This window comes from Schistosoma mansoni, chromosome 7 (genome assembly GCF_000237925.1).
Source record: "Schistosoma mansoni strain Puerto Rico chromosome 7, complete genome".
NCBI lineage: Eukaryota > Metazoa > Platyhelminthes > Trematoda > Strigeidida > Schistosomatidae > Schistosoma > Schistosoma mansoni.
Window position 1 is genome coordinate 3,658,820 of NC_031501.1, and position 19,930 is coordinate 3,678,749.

Here is a 19,930-nt window from a genome sequence, read left to right on the forward strand (position 1 = left end):
TGGAAATCGGGTACTAGATCGGATTTTGGAATAAAGCGATTGGGTGTTCCAGTTGTCTTGTCTTCTCTTTTGCGCGTGCCTGTCATCCAACCAGGTGATAGAATGGTTTTCTTCTTTTTCCACACCTCGAACTCACGCATACCAATTCTACGATAGGCTGCAGTCAATCGTCGAGAAGTGCCCAACCAAGGACCTGACCATTCTGATGGGAGATTTCAATGCCAAGGTTGGAGTGGACAACACTGGATACGAAGACGTCATGGGACGACATGGACTGGGAGAAAGGAACGAAAATGGGGAGAGATTTGCAAACCTATGTGCCTTCAATAAACTGGTCATATGTGGCACCATATTCCCACACAAAAACATACACAAAGCCACTTGGATTTCACCAGATCACACTACACAGAATCAAATCCACCATATCTGCATTAAAAAATGTTCAGGAGGACGATGGAGGATGTGAGAACCAGAAGAGGAGCTGATATAGCATCCGGTCATCATTTGCTAGTCGCCAAGATGAAACTAAAACTTAAGAAGCAGTGGACAACGGTGCGGACAACATCACAAAAGTTTAATACGGCCTTTCTTCGAGATGCTGACAAACTCAACAAATTCAACATAGCCCTCAGCAACAGGTTCGAGGCCTTTCATGATGTACTCAATGGAGAAGGAACTACCGTGGAGAGCAACTGGAAAGGTATCAAGGAGGCACTCGTTTCAACATGTCAGGAGGTTCTGGGCCAAAAGAAGCACCATCACAAGGAATGGATCACTGTCGGTACACTGGATAAAATTGAAGAAAGGAGGAACAAGAAGGCAGCAATCAATATCAGCCGAACAAGAGCAGAAAAAGCCAAGGCACAAGCAGAATACACAGAGGCAAACAAGCAAGTGAATAGGAGCATCAGAACCGACAAACGTAAATATGTGGAAGATTTAGCAATGACAGAGGAAAAGGCTGCAAGAGAGGGGAACATGAGACAACTGTATGATACAACCAAGAAACTTGCTGGAAATTACCGTAAGCCAGAAAGACCAGTGAAATGCAAGGAAGTCAAAGTAATCACCGACATTGAAGAACAACGAAACAGGTGGGTAGAACACTTCAAAGAACTCTTGAATCGACCAGCTCCACTGAACCCACCCAACGTCGAAGCAGCACCCACAGACCTCCCAATCGATGTTGGCCCATCAACAATTGAAGAGATCAGCATGGCCATTAGACAAATCAAGAGCGGCAAAGCAATGGGACCAGACAACATCCCGGCAGAGGCACTGAAAGCAAATGTAGCAGCAACTTCCAAGATACTACACATCCACTTCAGTAAGATTTGGGACGAAGAACAAGTACCAAAAGACATGAAAAAAGAACTTCTGATCAAGATACCAAAGAAAGGCGATCTCAGCAAGTGCGATAACTACAGGGGCATCACTCTTCTCTCAATACCAGGAAAAGTCTTCAACAGAGTATTGTTAAACAGGATGAAGGATTCCATGGACGCCCAACTTCGAGATCAACAAGCTGGATTTCGTAAGGATAGATCGTGTACAGACCAAATCGCAACTCTACGTATCATTGTGGAACAATCAATCGAATGGAATTCATCACTCTACATCAACTTCATTGACTACGAGAAGGCATTCGATAGCTTGAACAGGACGATACCATGGAGGCTTCTTCGACATTACGGCGTGCCTGAGAAGATAGTCAATATCATACGGAATTCCTGTGATGGATTAAACTGCCAAATCGTCCACGGAGGACAACTCACCGACTCGTTTGAAGTAAAGACCGGTGTTAGGCAAGGTTGCTTAGTCTCACCCTTTCTCTTTCTCCTGGTGATCGACTGGATTATGAAGACGTCAACATCTGGAGGAAAGCACAGGATACAGTGGACAGGCAGGATGCAGCTGGACGATTTAGACTTCGCAGATGATCTGGCTCTTCTATCACACACGCAACAACAAATGCAGGAGAAGACGACCAGTGTAGCAGCAGCCTCAGCAGCAGTAGGTCTCAATATAAACAAAGGGAAAAGCAAGACTCTCCGATACAATACATCATGCACCAATCGAATTACGCTTGACGGAGAAGCTTTGGAGTATGTGGAAACCATCACATATCGGGGCAGCATCATTGATGAACACGGTGGATCTGATGCAGATGTAAGGGCGCAGATAGGCAAAGCAAGAGCAGCATATCTACAACTGAAGAACATCAGGAACTCAAAACAATTGTCAACCAACACTAAGATCAGAATTTTCAATACAAATGTCAAGACAGTTCTACTGTATGGGGTGGAGACGTGGAGAACTACGAAAGCCATCATCCAGAAGGTACAGGTGTTTATTAACAGTTGTCTACGCAAAATACTTCGGATCCCTTGGCCAGACACTATCAACAACGCTCTACTCTAAGAGAGAACAAACCAGATTCCAGAGGAAGAAGAAATCAGGAAAAAGCGATGGAAGTGGATAGGACATACATTGAGAAAAGCACCCAACTGCGTCACAAGGCAAGCCCTCACATGAAGTCCTGAAGGCTAAAGGAGAAGGGGGAGACTAAGGAACACATGACACCGAGAAATGGAAACACATATGAGGAGAGTGAACAACAATTGGATAGAACTAGAAAAGAAGGCCCAGGACAGAGTGGGTTGGAGAATGCTGGTCGGCGGTTTATGCTCCATTGGGAGTAACAGGCGAAAGTAAGTAAGTAAGTAAGCCTCAAGGTTAAGCCAGTCAGCCTATCGCGTCAAGGTCTTGATCTACATTAGACAAGTTATCTTCGGCACGAAAGTGGGTAGACAAATCAAGGACGTAACAGCAGTAAACATTTCCTGTGAATATTCTGGTATTCTTTCCCATGGACTACTTTATCACATAGAAAAGACTGGAGTTCTGAACTTTGATGAATTTTGACTTCTTAAATTATCTCCGAATAGTGGATAATACACTGAGGTTTGAAATCAACTGATGCTAGGTTGGAATCTCTATGTGAAGATCAACAATAGAACATTCTTAAATCCAGCGGATAAGTTCCAAATAAGAAAGAACTAGTGTTTTGGATTCTGTTGTTAGTCACAATCCATTTATTTTAAAAATATAATTTATCAATTAATCATATTTTTTGGAAACTGTCTATTAACTGAACAGTTGTTTACTACTTCATATGAAACTCTTCAGATGTTTACATCCACATTGTCATATAGACTGTAACCTATGTTATCCAGGTTTCATCATAACCAGAATATCTTAAAGATTGAATTATTTATTACACAGTAGTTAAAAGTTATCAGCAAGATCATAAAGATTCAATATAATATCAACGGATGAAAACTACTTTATAGTTTCAATTTGAGATGGAACAACTGTCTAATTTTCATTATAGATCAAAAGGGGTTTTGTGGAGGAGTCCCATAATAGGACGAAACGGCCGTCCAGTGATTCCAGGTTTTCCAAGGTGGTCTAGCTTCAATTGACTCATGATTTCAACTATGAAAATAATTTTTTCTTGTTTGTAAAAATTCTGTAGTTGATATCGTTTAGGGATGAAAATTAGTTTTGAAAAAACAAACACATAACCGAATGAATTTAAACAGTTTCTGTTGGTAAATTCTAATCACGTGTTTATAAGTAATGTAATTTTGATAGTTGAATTCATGAATTGATCTGAGCTAGATCCCCATTGAAAACCTGGGAGCATTGGACGGCACAAGATCATGAATCGATTGGAGGTAGACATTAACACCATTGGATCATAGCTCAATGATTTAGAGGTTAAGTTCTCGAGCACGAGACCGAAGCTCTTGGGTTAGAGTCCCGTGTGTGGAATTGTGAATGTGTACTGCTGGGGAGTCCCATACTAGCAGAAAACGATCATCCAGTACTTCCAGGTTTTCAATGGTGATTTAGCTTAGATCGACTTATGAATTCAACTATTAAAATTACCAATAATCTTTACAAATCCCATTCTGATGATAATATGGTTCCATAATTAATCCTATTTTAAATTAGTTCTTAGAATTATCTGATATTTCCAATAAGACTGATATCAATTTATGATGAACACAAAACTATTTTCAAATGATTGTTGGCAAAGATGGATAGTGGCTAGCACTGGAATCCACGACGCGCATTTCATCCTATTTGGGACTCGTCAGCTGGATGTACATGCATCTCAGAGTTGATGTCCACTCTGGGACTCGAACCTAGTACCCTCGCTTCAAACGCCATCGCGTTATCCACTCGGCCACTGAGTCCTGATAGCCACTTGCTTGTGCAATGGGGTGAAGTTTAAATTCATTTAGTATTGTTTGTTTGAATCTTCCCATCGATGTGTTAGGACTGCAACTGTTTAGTCTCTAATTGGCATATGTGCAAACTGTGCGTATTGCCTCTATATAGCATTAATTCACAAGCATTGTAAGCAAAGATGGATAGTGGCTAGCAGTGGAATCAAATCATTTTGTGATTGGATTAATTATTATTGTTTCTTACCTTTATTTTTGGTTATTGTATTGATCACCAATTACAGTCATTGCTTAATGTTGTTTTACACCAAACATACTTGAATACATCTACATTTTTCACAATGTACTATAAACAATTCTCTATACAATTAAGATTGTATAATTTCCAACTGTCCCCCTCTAACTTTGTGCAGTGTAAATTTATAAATATTTTCTAAATATTCTATTGGTTAATAATAAAAAAATGGACAAGTACATTGTTTTTGGTGCACCTTACTACTGATTTTCTACTCTTCACCTAAGGAATATTCTATACAATACAATTACAATTCATACCCCCCCTTAATTTCATCTCTTTATAACATAGAAATGAAGAAAATGAATGAAGGGATGAGTGGATGGGTGGGTGGTGGGCATCTAATATTCGGGTGTTTTATTATTTAACTGATTGTTGTTAACGGCAATTAATTCTTGATCAGTTTAATGGTGTTATTGTTAAAGAAATAATAGAATAAAATGTCACAAGTTTATGATAGACCTATTACTACTAATAATAATAATACCTTATTATGGGATAATGAAATCCCAATAATTGATTATCCTATTAGATACCCTTATGATACTATGAATGATCCGGTTATTAGAAATCATTTCATATCTCCTATTGATAATATTTGGGATTATTCATATCATTTATCAAGTACTACATGTATCCCTATCACTAATATGGATACATTTCCTAGAAATTCAACCATTTGGTCAGATTCATCATCAATGACATCATTATATCCATGGAATAATGAACAATTGACAATGTCACAACAACAACATCAACACCACCACCATGAACAACAGCAGCAGCAAACATTCTGGTTAGATAATCATCATGAAGAAGATGAAGTTGTAGAGAATGAGTTTAATAATAGTCAAAAATATTTATCAACTTTAATAGAAACAAAATATTCATCTATTGATTGTAAACAATTTGATAGTTTACAAAGGAATACTACTACTACTAATAATAATACTACTAATAATCCTATGATATTTATTACTTATAATAATAAAACTACTGATATGGAAGATGAAATTGATACATTTATGTTATCATCATCAAATGGTAAAATGATATCACCTACAACAGCAACAACGACGATGACAACGACAACAACGACGACGTCATCATCATCAGCGTTATTGGCTTATTTAAATTTGGATAAAATTAAGGTTATTGAGAATTTGATGGATTCAAATAAAAGTGAGTTTGAATTGTGCGTTTGATTGTGTTTATAATTGTAAATTCTATTGAAACTTTCCATGGATTCGGATCATTACCTATACAGTTTGTGGGTAATGCTATGTTTTTATGTCTGGCTTTTATAACGTGATTTATTCACCAATGGAAATACAACTTATTCAATCTTAGCACTGTGCCAAATCAATGACGTTTAACCGGTATGAGCAGTCTAGCGTCCTTATTGGTCTCTTGTCCGCTTAGCACTTCCAATTGAGTCCAGAACACCAATAACAGCTTTTGCTATGCGAATCCTTTATTTCAAGCATACTTGGTTTATATACTAGATAGACAGATCGCATCACACCATAAATAGAAAATAATATTTATAGAAGATCAAGCCAAATGTGGCTGTGAACATGGGATACAGTAATCAATAAACTGAACATAATTTAGGAACAGTAATTCGTATAATAATAATCCATAGGTCAAAATGAAGCTTATAATAAGATGAATATGAATATATACAATCTAATTACTCAATAGTGAAACAATAAGAATATATATAGAATAATCGTCCATTAAAAGGTCCCGGAAGTTACCAGTAAATTTAATCTTCACTAGGATATAACAAGTAGTTCAAGTGACTGGAGATCCCAGTATTGCTTTATTTAATATTCGTTGATTACAGGTGTAATTGGTATGATACCCTGAACCAATATTTCATGCCGTATTGAACATGTTACTTAGTCTTATCTACAACATTGAGTAAATTAGCATTCACCGTTTATTTCGAATCATTGGCCTTCAGTATTACTTATTTGTTTATCTGTCAGGTGATTGGAAGAAATTATCAAGAGATCTGGAACTAAGTTTTATTCAAATTGGCATTTGTTAGCAAAATGTACCTACAATCTTAAAGGAACTGATAATATCGATGGGATTAGAATTCGTACCACCCAGTTTTAAAGCATTAAATGTTATTATTGAGATATTTGGGCTGTAACTGACTACCTATACTTACTTACTTACTTACTTACGCCTGTTACTCCCAATGGAGCATAGGTCGCCCACCAACACTCTCCATCCAACCCTGTCCTGAGCAATCCTTTCTAGTTCTTTCCAGTTAACATTCATCCTTTTCATATCTGCTTCTATTTCCCGACGTAACGTGTTCTTTGACCTTCTTCTTTTCCGCTTCCCTTCCGGATTCCAAGTTAGGGATTGCGTCGTGATGCAGTTTGGTGATTTCCTTAATGTATGTCCTATCCACTTCCAACATCTTTTCCTAATTTTCTCTTCAGCTGGAAGTTGATTTGTCCTCTCCCATAAAACGCTGTTACTGATAGTATCCGGTCAGTGAATATTGAGTATTTTGCGTAGACAACTGTTTATAAATACTTGTACCTTCTTGACGATGGATGTAGAATTGACTACCTATAGGACTGAAATATCTATGTATAATATTTAAAAGTGATTGAAACACGAAGATAATCGATGATGAATGTCATCAGGTAAACTATTCCTGGGAAAAGTATATTAGAAAATCATAAGCCATACAAACCCATACAACACTGATTTAACAAAATAAAAGATATCAAATAAATAGAAAGTCCTAATAAAGACTAATTTCCGTCCAGTGCTTCCAGGTTTTCCATGATGGTCTAGCTTCAATTGACTCATGATTTCAACTATCTATAAAAAAGTAAAATAACTATTCATTGTGGATAGGAACTAGTTAATGAAAACAACGTATACATAATTGATTGTTGAATATTTGTCTAGAGAAGATTAACTTGTAGAGAATTATTGTAAACATATTCATTAGTATCTTTTGTTGGATAGGTCGTTTATTAAAGACTATTAATCAACTCCGTGGATTGGTTGAAGTTAGACATTAACACCATCGGATGCCGGCTCAGTGGTCTATCGGTTAAGTGCTCTGGCGCGAGACTGGTAGGTCTTGGGATGGAGTCTCCCGAGGCGGGATCGTGGATGCACACTGCTGAGGAGTTCCACAATAGGACGAAACGGCCGTCCGGTGCTTCCAGGTTTTCCATGGTAGTCTAGCTTCAATTGACTCATGAATTCAACTACAAAATTACTAAAGTCTCTACAAAACCCCCTTCTGATTTTAAATGATGATTAAAAATGAAATTCAAAATAACATACTTATTTATTGGTTAAATAAAAATGTTATTGATTTGATTTTCATTCTGTTTGCTTTGTGACTAACATAATTTTAGCACACAAGACCTAAGGTCTTAGGTTTGAGTCCTGCATGCGGGATCGTGGATAGCCGCCGCTGAGAAGTCTCATACTAGGACAAAATGACCTCTAGTGCTTCTATGTTTTCAATAAGGATCTATCTTAAATTGACTCATGAATTCAACTATTAACATTACTACAATATCTACAAACCTCCATTTTAATAGAAAAATCTACTTAAGTTGAGTTGCTTTAAGACTTGTGTCTATGTTTCTAGCTGTCGCATCAATGATACAGGTATATTAACTATCTTAGTGATGAATTTGTGAATAAAATCAAGACAGTCCAAACTGTTGTAAAGAATAAATATTAGAAATATACACTGACGAATGATTACATTGTGTACAAATCATATCACACTGATCGTAAATCAATAAATATCTTTGTATGGATAGTCGCTGGCAGTGGAATCTAGGACGCGCGTTTAGTCCTATTTGGAACTCGTTGATTGGATGTACCTGCATCTCAGAGTTGATGTTCACTCTGGAACTCGAACCCAGTACCGTTCGTTTCAAACACCATCGTGTTATCCACTTAGTTACTGAGTCCAGATAACCACAACCAATACAAAAATGAATTAAAACTGTCTTGATAGTTTAGCAATTGCTTTTCTGTCAGCAGAATTGATGAACATGATTTTAATTTTTTTTAAAAAGATAAATATGGTTTCTAGAACATTGTTGACATGATTCAACAAGGACAAAATCTCAATCAACAAGGCTTTTGTTTTCAATGTGACTACGTTTCAGTCACAAAACACATTCTCAGTATTATTATTGTTATCTGGAAGTCAGTAATGGATTGTCGTAGTCGATAATTTAAGATATGAATATATCGGCTTAAAGTAATTCCCTAAACATTGTGACAACGCAAAATGAAGTGAATCAGTCAGGTGAGAAGAAAAAAAGGATTCTCTGGGAAAGCAACAACACTATCTGAGATTAGTCTCACCTTGAATGTTGTAAGGGGATATTTGAATTTTAGGATAAAATCAATCAAAAAATGTTTAAAGTCAGAAGTGTATCACTGGATACCAACCAACCCAGTGGTTTTAATAGTTCCTAGCAAAACATGAAAGCCTAAAGTTTGATCCTTAACAAGATCGTAGGTTTGAAATACTGAGAAATCTCATACTTGAATAGAATAGGCGTCCAATGTTTCCTGGTTTTAAGTGGTGCATCAACGGAGGTCAATCTGTTAAGAATATAATCTACACAGAATTTTATTCAGTAACCGATTTTAATCGAATTCAGATTACTTCAGTTAATTTTACTTTTCTATTCTAGAGGCCAAGTATTCACTCGCGGAATCGTAGGTCTTGGATTCGATTCAGTGCTTCCAGATTTTCAATGGTGATCTAACTTAGAATAGCATGTAACTTAAACTATAGAAATTCTACATTCCCTTCAAACCCCCTTTATACTAAGACCGTTTCTATCGAAGTACAAATTTCTAAAGAGGTGTGAAAAGCCGTTAAAGCATTGAACAACAATGTCATACTAAGCAAAGATGGATAGTGGCTAGCAGCGGAATCCAGGACGCGCGTTTCGTCCTATTTGGGACTTGTCAGCTGGATGTACTTGCATCTCACAGTTGATGTTCACTGTGGAACTCGAACCCAGTACCTTTCGCTTCGAATGCCATCGCGTTATCCACTCGGCCACTGAGTCCTAATAGCCACTTGCTTGTGCGATGGGGTGAAATTGAAATTTAATTGGTATTGTTTGTTTGGATCTTCCCATCAGGACTCAGTAGCCGAGTGGATAACGCGATGGCGTTTGAAGCGAAAGGTACTGGGTTCGAGTCCCATAGTGAACATCAACTGTGAGATGCAGGTACACCCGGCTGACGAGTCCAAAATAAGACGAAACGCGCGTCCTGGATTCCACTGCTAGTCACTATCCATCTTTGCTTTCCATCCTTGTGAATTTAGGCTATATCGAGGCAATACGCATAGTACGCACATATGTCAATTAGAGACTGACCAGTTGCAGTCCTAAAAACATCGATGGGAAGATCCAAACAAACAATACTAAGTAAATTTCAATATCATACTAGTTTGAGAATCGTTAACACTGAACTACTATGATTCCATTAATCTGGGTTTTTCGGTTAACACAGATAATCTTCATCATCTTCCATCTTAATTATAATAATCATGAACAAACTAGTGACTGGTTACAAGAATAATTTCCACAGTTTCAGTGAGTAATCATGACCGATCATATTTGAATATGTTAGAAAATTCCACAGATATCATTGATGATATTTCATATTCGTCACTCAAAAATCGTGGATTGACCAAAATTAAAACCATAGACCATAGGGCTTCAATTAGCTGGCTTATAGTTTTGTATACTTACTTTAGTAAACAAACACTCAGGTGGGGAAGATCAATTTACTATTTATCACAAAATTACAGAATACTTACATAAAATCCGAAAACCATGCATTAAATACATTATTTGCACATCTTTCATCAGTAGTCTGTTACAAACCTCTGGTTCCTTCATTCCTGTTGTTATAACAATTGGTTTCAGTTTACATTCTTATTCACTTCAATTTGAATTCCTCAACCTTCTACTGCCAAGCATTCCACTTCTGATTAATGTCACATACTACTTATATCTGTCAATATTAGTAGCAGGCATCACATTATTACAAGATTTGAATATTTTAAGTACGTCTCCATATGAGATGAGTAAGAATTGATGATCAACTTTTAACATTTATCGACGAGACTATAATTTATGGACGACATTTGAACGAATCTTAAGTGACCTTGAGAAATATTAGCCAATCAGTAAACAGTCAGCATAGATTAAAAATAAATAATTAAATAAATAATTAAATAATTAAATAAATAATTAAAGTGGATACACCTTTTTTATATGGTCCAAAAACTTGTCAAGGTTAGAAAGGGGTTCAAAGGTTCTAAGATCGTAATGCATAAGGTAGAGGAACTCATCAATATGGCTCCATAATAGTCGATCTCTATTTCCATGATAAGGTCACAAAAACTCTTTCAGCCTCGACCACATAACTTCAATATTGTTTGTGTGTAGTCCGGTTGTGTAAGTTTATCATTTTTATTATGGATATGTCCCTACAATACAACCGAAGTTTCAGTAACATCTGCGATTATTGCAGCTAATGTTTTTGGTGCTTTTATTATACAGTTCGCGGTAATTATTATAATATAACTTAGTCTCAATCTGGATCGAGCGCGAAACGTTCCTATTCTAGCAAACTTCTTCCTCAAACATATGTTACATCGAGGGACAAGATCATGATAATCTGCACAAGGTCTACAAGTCATTTTGATTACCTCAATTACAAATAAATGAACGCTTAATTGTCACGTCTTCTCTAAAATCATCTATGAACCGATTATACAAGAGCATCAGGTAATGAAACTGGCGCTATGACCTTAAAATCCCTCAAACGCTCCTGATTGACTCGTTCATAAATTATAGTCTCGTCCATTTTTATCTATGTCTACTACTTGATTACCAATTAACTTTCCAACTAATTACATCTGTTAGTGAAAAATTTGATTTTAAAAAAAGAACCATATGTTAAATAATTATTATTTTGTTTTAAAACGAATGATTAGATTTCAGTTATCATGGAGATGTCTGTTGTTTGTTTGTTTATTTATTTTCTAACCATTTCATATGTGGACATTGGTGATAATAATAATAGTAGACATTGTTTCTGATTTCAGTTGATAAGATTTACTTTATCATTATTGCCTCATGTTAACAAATAAGTTAGTACTAAATATATTTATATACAGTAGTTTAAATTTAGTTCCAATTTTGTTGTTTGTTTAAATGTATCTGAATTATAATTGAATTCATGAGTCAATTGAAGCTAGACAACCATGGAAAACCTGGAAGCACTGGACAGCTATTTCGTCCTATAGTGGAACTCCTCAGTGGCAGTGCGCATCCACGATCCCACCTCGCGAGATTCGAACCCAGGACCTACCAGTCTCGCGCCAGAGCACTGTTAAGGAGTCCCACAATAGGACGAAACGGCCATCCAGTGCTTCCAGATTTTCCATGGCTGTCTAGCTTCAATTGACTCATGATCTCAACTATATTAAATCATTTTATTATTCGTTTTTCTCTCACATTTCTTAAATGGTTCTTAGATCATACTCAGTCGGAATCGAATTCAGTTCAATGTTCAAGGAATGTTAAAACAAACACTAAATCAACTATTAGATCAAATGAATCATTTAAACTTCCAAATAATAATGGTAATTTCAAAAGTCTATACAAAACTGATTATGATACTTATCAGAATGCATTGAATATTAATAATATCAATGCCGTAAATTTATTAAAATCCACTACATCAGAAGAATTACAAACTCAACGATTTTTAGCTAATGTTCGTGAAAGACAACGTACTCAATCATTGAATCAAGCATTTTCTGAATTACGTCGTATTATACCAACATTACCATCGGATAAATTAAGTAAAATACAAACACTTAAATTAGCTACTCGGTAAGTCAATCTTTCGTTATAACAATATGTATGCATCATGAGTCGATTGCCTCGATATAGTTACTATGACATAGGCTTGTATACAGTATTTAGTGCATAGGTAATAGTGGAATCCAAAACGCATGTTTTATACTACTTAGGATTTTTTAGCTGGATAAATCTGTATCGGAATCGATGTTCAGCTTAGGATTCGAACCCGGTACTTCACGCTTTAAATTCCTAACGTATTATCCATTGAACTACTGAGTACTGCTGACCATTCATTTGCTCGATGGATAGGGATTTTGATTTAGTTTTTAGTTGTTTGAATTATCTCGTTGTTGATGATTTGACTGAATTCCGATCAGTTTTATTAATCCAAATTAAAATTCATGCCAGTTGGCTATAAACAAGTGAGTGACTATCTGTACTCAGAGGCTAGGTCGATAACACGTTGAACATTTAAAATGAAAGGTATTTGATTCAAATTCCAGAGTAAACATCAACTCTAGGATTCAAGTACATCCGGTTGACGAGTCCCAAGTAGGAAGAAACAAAAGTGCTGGATTCTACCGCTTGCCATCCATTTCACCTATTCTATATGATGTAATATTAGATTGAAATTAAGTAATCTCTTTGCAGATTGATGATGGTTTCCAAAAAAAATTGATTGATGAACAAATTTTTAGAGTTAATATAACGAATTAACCTTGACTAGAAAACCACTGACAACCAGGAAGCACTGGACAGCTGTTTCATCTCAGTATGAAACATTTCAGCAGAGCACATAGACAGCCGTATCAAAGGTAGAACATAGAGCCCCCAGGTTTCATTGTGAGTACTTAACCTAATGTTAATATTTCGGATATCAGTCTATTCATTACACCGCGTAACTATCTTCTAATAACTTCGTAAATTGACTGTTTCATACTCAGTATGGATGTGAAATGATTGACAATGGTTAAGTTCTATTTTTGGATCTATCAAATCCGGAAAAACAACATATTTTGTTACAGGGAAGGTCAGGATTAGGTTGTAAGGAGAAATTCAACTTGAATGACATTTCAAACAAGTATAATAACGATAATAGTAATAATAATGATATAATAATATAATATATTCTGGAAATAATGATTACAGAATTCATGCCAGTTTACAAGCATGATCAGCTTGATATAGATAGTAATGTTAAATGTAGAGCATGGATATGTGATGTAAAACTGTTTTAAGTTTTCTAGTCCAAAAATTGTTTAAGTAGTTTATTTTTCACTCGTATTACAACAATGAAGCTCGTCAGACGGGAACTTTTAACTCCTTTTAATCGAACATCTTGTTGATATATGAACGGTGCATTTAAGGCCATTACCTGACCCATAATGAGTTGATGGTAATCATCTATGACTAGAGAAAGTAAAACGGAAGCTGAGAGCATAGAACAAAGTACTCAATGATTATTACGATAGATCAGTCAGATCTACGGAAACATATGTGAGCATCCGCGATCCCACCTCACGAGATTCAAACCCAGGACCTATCAGTCTCGCGCGCGAGAGCTTAACCGATAGACCACTGAGCCGGCATCCAATGATGTTAATGTCTAACTTCAACCAATCCACGAATTCGAGCTACCGTTCACCAATTGTCTTCAGTAAGTTGATATCTCACAACAGACGTGGTTTGAACTCCACTGGTCACTGCTTCTCACTAGAACTCCTGGATTTACCTCTTGAAGTGAGTCACTAGTGAGCATATGATTATTATTATTATCAGAAGGGGTTTAGTAGGAATTATAGTAATTCAATAGTTGAATTCATGAGTCAATTAAAGCTAGACAATCATGGAAAACCTGGAAGTACTGGATAGTCGTTTCGTCCTAGTGTGGGGCTTATCAGTAGTGCGCATCCACCATCTGCCTCGCGTGATTCCAACCCAGGATCTACCAGTCTCGCGCCAGAGCACTTAACCGATAGACCACTGAGCCGGCATCCGACGGACGAAACGGCGGTCCAGTGCTTCCAGGTTTTCCATGGTGGTCTAGCTTCAATTGACTCACGCTTTCAACTATGAAAATACTAAATCTCCACAAAACCCCTTCTGAAATATATGTGACAGGTTATTTTATGATCTACTTTTCGCGTTAGATATCCAGGGAAGGTGTTTGTGTAAAGTAATAGCTAGTAGCGAGGTTAACTTAGTGGGCTTAATAATAAAAACGATTAAATACTTAAATTTCCTATAATCTCACTTGCAGAATAAGATACACTCATTTGTGTAAGCATATTTAAGGTATTTTCAGTGGAGAAGTAAGCATTGATACAGCGAACAAAGGATGGGAGTGATTTCATTTGACGGATAGATTGCAGTAAATTATTCTAGATTCTGGAACATTTACTACTAAAGTAATTCATATGGAGAGAAGATTTAGAATGTAATTGTTTCACTAATGACGAGGTGTTAGGGATACTATAACTAGGAGTTTGTGCATATTTAATGACTTAATTAGATGTAAAGGAGAGTTTATTGAGTATTTTGAAAAGAAAAATAAGATTTAGTCAGAGTCTTTTCTTCCATAAAGGGTTCAGTTCAAGTTTATTACATCTACACCTATAATTTAAGTGACAATCACTCCCAAAAATGTGAAGCGTAAATGGTCTCTGAACGGATCCCAACTTTAATTTATCCTGTATGCAGTATTCTAAAAGTGGTCGAACAAATACTTTATACATCAAAAGGCGTGGCTTGTTATCACAGAGGTTACGAATTATGTAACCTGTGAGATGTTGGGATTTGGAGATCTGTTTCGAGACCTATTATATGAGAGACAAATTGTAAGAGTATCGAATCCTTAATCCCACTACTGTTGTAGTGAACAAGAACACGGGTGGAGACAATCGAATGTATTTTAACACAACATTACAGAATGTCTCATGAAAATATGAGAACCATATAGTGAACACATAATTTGCAAAATAACAATCAATTGTCTCATTCTTGACTGTTCCTTCTGCAAATATCAGTCCATCATCTTCGATTACAATTGTTCATGCATTTTCGTACCAACTGCGTGCCGTTCCCGTTTTCTCTTTATCGATCTTCTACTGAAATACATTCAATGCCCGACCACCACTATATACTACTTATGTGGATATCAGTAACCATTGCCACACTGTATATAACTTAGATGACACCTTACCATTAATGGTAAGTGTTGTATCCCCTGGCGAATTATGAATCATAAATCTGAGGTCCATTTATGGACAAATGTAATACGCCTATTCCTATTGGATAGTTGTTAAATAAGTGACCTAATCGTTTCCGTGTTCCTCTTATCATAACCTTTATTTTGACCTTGGAACTATTATTATTGATTACTTTCCCCCTAGCTACAGCCACATTGGCCAATTACTGTACAAATGTTATTTTTCTATTTTTGATATATGTGGTCTGTTTGGTTAGTATATATAACCCAGTATGCTTATAAATAATGATTCATATTGCTGAGGCTGTTATTTGTGTTCTGGACTTAACGGCTGGGCTAGGCAGATAGGAAGGACCGAATAGCACCCAAGACTGCTCGTACGTATTTCCTGTATCATTGGACATATATATATATAATTAAGAGGGCAAATTGATAGGGTAAAAAATACAGAACTGGACGTGATTCTGGAAAAATAATACAGCAGCCGCTGACGTCATTTTGGAATTAAATAATCCATAATAATTGCCGGTGTTTTTTTTTGGATTTATTATTATTATTTGCATTAAAAAAATGGCTTTAACTTCCGATCAATTTCAGTTGCTAATCCAGCGACAAGAGCAGCGCTTTAGAAAGAGTCAATTGGATTTCATTGACAAGTTACACGCGAAGCTGCTGAATCACACATGCTTCGGGGGTGCAACGGAAGTTGACGCATTAATTTCAAAATTGCGTACAGAGCTGGAAAACGATTACAGAACTAATGAATATGCCGGCGAAAGCCTCAATGAATCCATACAAAGCAATAATTTAAGCGCAGCAGTTATACATGATCAGCCCAGTAACCCAGTACTACCTGTTTCAGAGACATGCCCTGTACACGGTCCAAGTCTTATTAACCTTGAAACAAAACGTGCGAGCAATGAATCGTCCAGTTCACAGAGAGACAATATCTTATTAAGCGCCATTAAAATTGCTGCAGTACCCGCCCATGAAGAAACGGAAAACAAATCGAGCAGTGTATTGAATACAGAGGCGCCAAATGAAATTAATCATGATACGAAAAATGTTTCTAATGAATCTAATGATCAAAATTCTGTAATTGTTCTACCAGATTTAGATTATTTTGATGATTCATATGTTTCTGTTGAATTCTCTTATAAAAATGAGAGAAAAATGTCAGATGTATTAAATGATAATCAAGAATCCAATACAACTCTCATAGATACTGATTATCCTAATGATTCATTATCTACTAATGAGGTTCCGAGGAAATTCAAGGAAACTATATCAGAAGAATCAAATGTTGGTGACCTCGAATCAAATGTCGTCGATCCTCATGATCTCTTCAGTTCTAATGCATTCCCTGTTAAATGTGACAAACATATCGCATTAATAGTAACTTGGCTATATGAGGATCCAACAGTCTTTCGTGGGGGAGGGTGAATTCGAGAAATTTAAAATCCGGATATCAACTCCGGATTTCTCAAAAAGGGGAGGTGTTGTATCCCCTGGCGAATTATGAATCATAAATCTGAGGTCCATTTATGGACAAATGTAATACGCCTATTCCTATTGGATAGTTGTTAAATAAGTGACCTAATCGTTTCCGTGTTCCTCTTATCATAACCTTTATTTTGACCTTGGAACTATTATTATTGATTACTTTCCCCCTAGCTACAGCCACATTGGCCAATTACTGTACAAATGTTATTTTTCTATTTTTGATATGTGTGGTCTGTTTGGTTAGTATATATAACCCAGTATGCTTATAAATAATGATTCATATTGCTGAGGCTGTTATTTGTGTTCTGGACTTAACGGCTGGGCTAGGCAGATAGGAAGGACCGAATAGCACCCAAGACTGCTCGTACGTATTTCCTGTATCATTGGACATATATATATATATTAAGAGGGCAAATTGATACGTTATAACAGTAAGATTTGAGTCGAGTGATGTATTTCTGAAGCATTTTTTGTAACAGATAGAAAATATTTCCCTTTGTCTTCTTTTTATTTAGATATATTGATTTTTTATCTCAAGTACTTGAGACATCAACTCCACCACCACCACCACCATCGTCAACATCATCATCATCATCATCATCATCATCATCATCATCATTAAGAACAACAGGAGCAGTGATATCATCATCTAATAATGATCAATTCAGTGAATGTTTAGATGATGTCTATCCAATCACAAGTAAATATCCTATTTCTTGTTTAACTAATCATAATAATAGTACCCAAATGATTGATCCATCATCATTCTTATCAACTGATTATAATCCTATTGAAAAGTTGAAAAGTTTAACACCATATTATGAATACAACTTGAACAAAATGAATAAGTGTCATCTTGATTTCCAATATACTACTACTAATAATAATAGTGAGGATGATGAAAGTCAATATTTGGGAATACATTCTATAAAGAGTAAAAATCATTTAAATCTCCACAAAACCCCTTCTGATTTTAATGATTATAGTCAGTTGTCATCTTCATCAGCATCATCATCACCGTCATCAATATCCCCATCATCATCATCATCATCATCATCCTCATCATCGTCATGTTCCCCATTGTCGTCAACATCTTCAAACTCTACATCAGAGATAACAATATGTTGTAATGAAAATAATAAAAATACTAGTATTAGTACTAATATGAATAATAAATACAGATTTTTATTAAATGATTTAGATTATTTGAACAGATTCTCATCATCATCACCATCATCGACGACATCACAACCATTTATAACATCAGAGATAACAACATCAACAGCAATGAAGATATCAACGATGGTCACGACGACGACGACGACAACAACAACAACATCCATTTATCCAAATCAAGGTCTGAGTTATGCATTCTCCGTATGGCGTATGGAAGGTGCATGGTTGTCAACAAATGATAATAAACTATAAGTTCATTTCAGTAGATAAACAGTAGATACATTTGAAGTGATTGTGATATTTATCAGTTTAATTGAACATGTTTATAACTTCTTTTTATTTATTTCTCTTAATAAAAATGTACTTGTTTAAATGAACAATGAACGCAACTTCAATGTTCAATGATTTCGTTCTATTGTTTTAAATAAATCACATTCAGAAGGGGTTTTGTGGAGATTTCAGTATTTTTCATAGTTGAAATCATGAGTTAGTTGAAGCTAGACCACCAAGAAAACCCTAGAAACACTAAGGGCCGTTTCGTCCTAGTATGGGACTTCTCAGCAGTGCGCATCCACGATCCTGCTTCGCGAGATTCCAACCCAGGACCTACCAGTCTCGCGCCAGAGCGCTTAACCATTAGACCACTGATCCGGCATCCAACTGTGTTAATGTCTACTTAGACTCAAACTTAGTATTCACTGATTCAAATAAGGAAGAATTATCCACATGGTTACTGAGTGCAAACAAACGACAATTTATCCAACGGGTATGATATATGATCAAGTCGAAATAAAATGAAGTGCATATACTCTTCTACACTACTTAAAAATTTAATAAGCTTATAAGTACAAGGAACATATCAAGACTATAGGTGACTGAAAGTAATTTGTAGGAAACCCTAGAGCTTAGTTTCGTGTTAGTGAGTGGGACTTGTTAGCTAAACTTACCTGTAATTTTGAAGGGACTCGAAGCCACGTCACCCAGATTTATAGTTTGAAAATATAATCATTGAACAATTCAGGTTTCTATCCTTGGGCTACGATTGACAAATTATAGGACTGAGATACTTATATAAAATGATTGTAGATCAGTTCTTTCAAGATTTTATGTATTCCAGGTTAACAAGTGTTAAGTAGTATAAACTTTAGGCTTACTGTTTTCTTCCAACTGCTCTTAACCCCTTAACATAAAAAGCATGATACACCGTTGAGCTATTTAGACTAATGGCCACATCAGCTTAATGTATTATGCATTTATAACTTTGGTTGGTACGTAATATTGACAACGCTCAATAATCTCCACAAATCCCCTATACTGAGGAATGGAGATGGTCAGCAATAATTAAAGCCACCTTGAGAGGATGATAGAAAATAGTATGCATGTTAAGAGCCCAGCAAAATTTTTCAAAAAAGTCCCTAGAAGTCATTATTATTGTTGACCGATCATCACTCTTTAGAAGCTTCCAAATGGGAAACTTTTTATTCAAGAGACTATATAACACCCAGTTGTACCAATAATAGCCGCATTAAATATCTCCATACAGTTGAATTGAGAGATTGACAAATGACAAATTAAT

General features: G+C 36.0%; 1 protein-coding gene and 1 non-coding gene across 2 annotated transcripts; one reads left to right on the forward strand and one right to left on the reverse strand.

Annotated features, from left to right (window-relative positions):
• Positions 1-4,193: 4,193 nt before the first annotated feature.
• Smp_tRNA_01419_Pseudo_TTG.1.1 lies at positions 4,194-4,264 on the reverse strand. The gene has a single exon. It is a non-coding gene (tRNA).
• A 727-nt stretch (positions 4,265-4,991) lies between these two features.
• Positions 4,992-18,606, forward strand: Smp_203270 (uncharacterized protein; the record flags this gene model as incomplete). Its single annotated transcript, XM_018798635.1, has 3 exons — positions 4,992-5,733; positions 12,137-12,497; positions 17,694-18,606. 3 exons carry the CDS (start codon positions 4,992-4,994, stop codon positions 18,604-18,606), a joined length of 2,016 nt encoding a protein of 671 aa, XP_018653557.1.
• Positions 18,607-19,930: the final 1,324 nt, after the last annotated feature.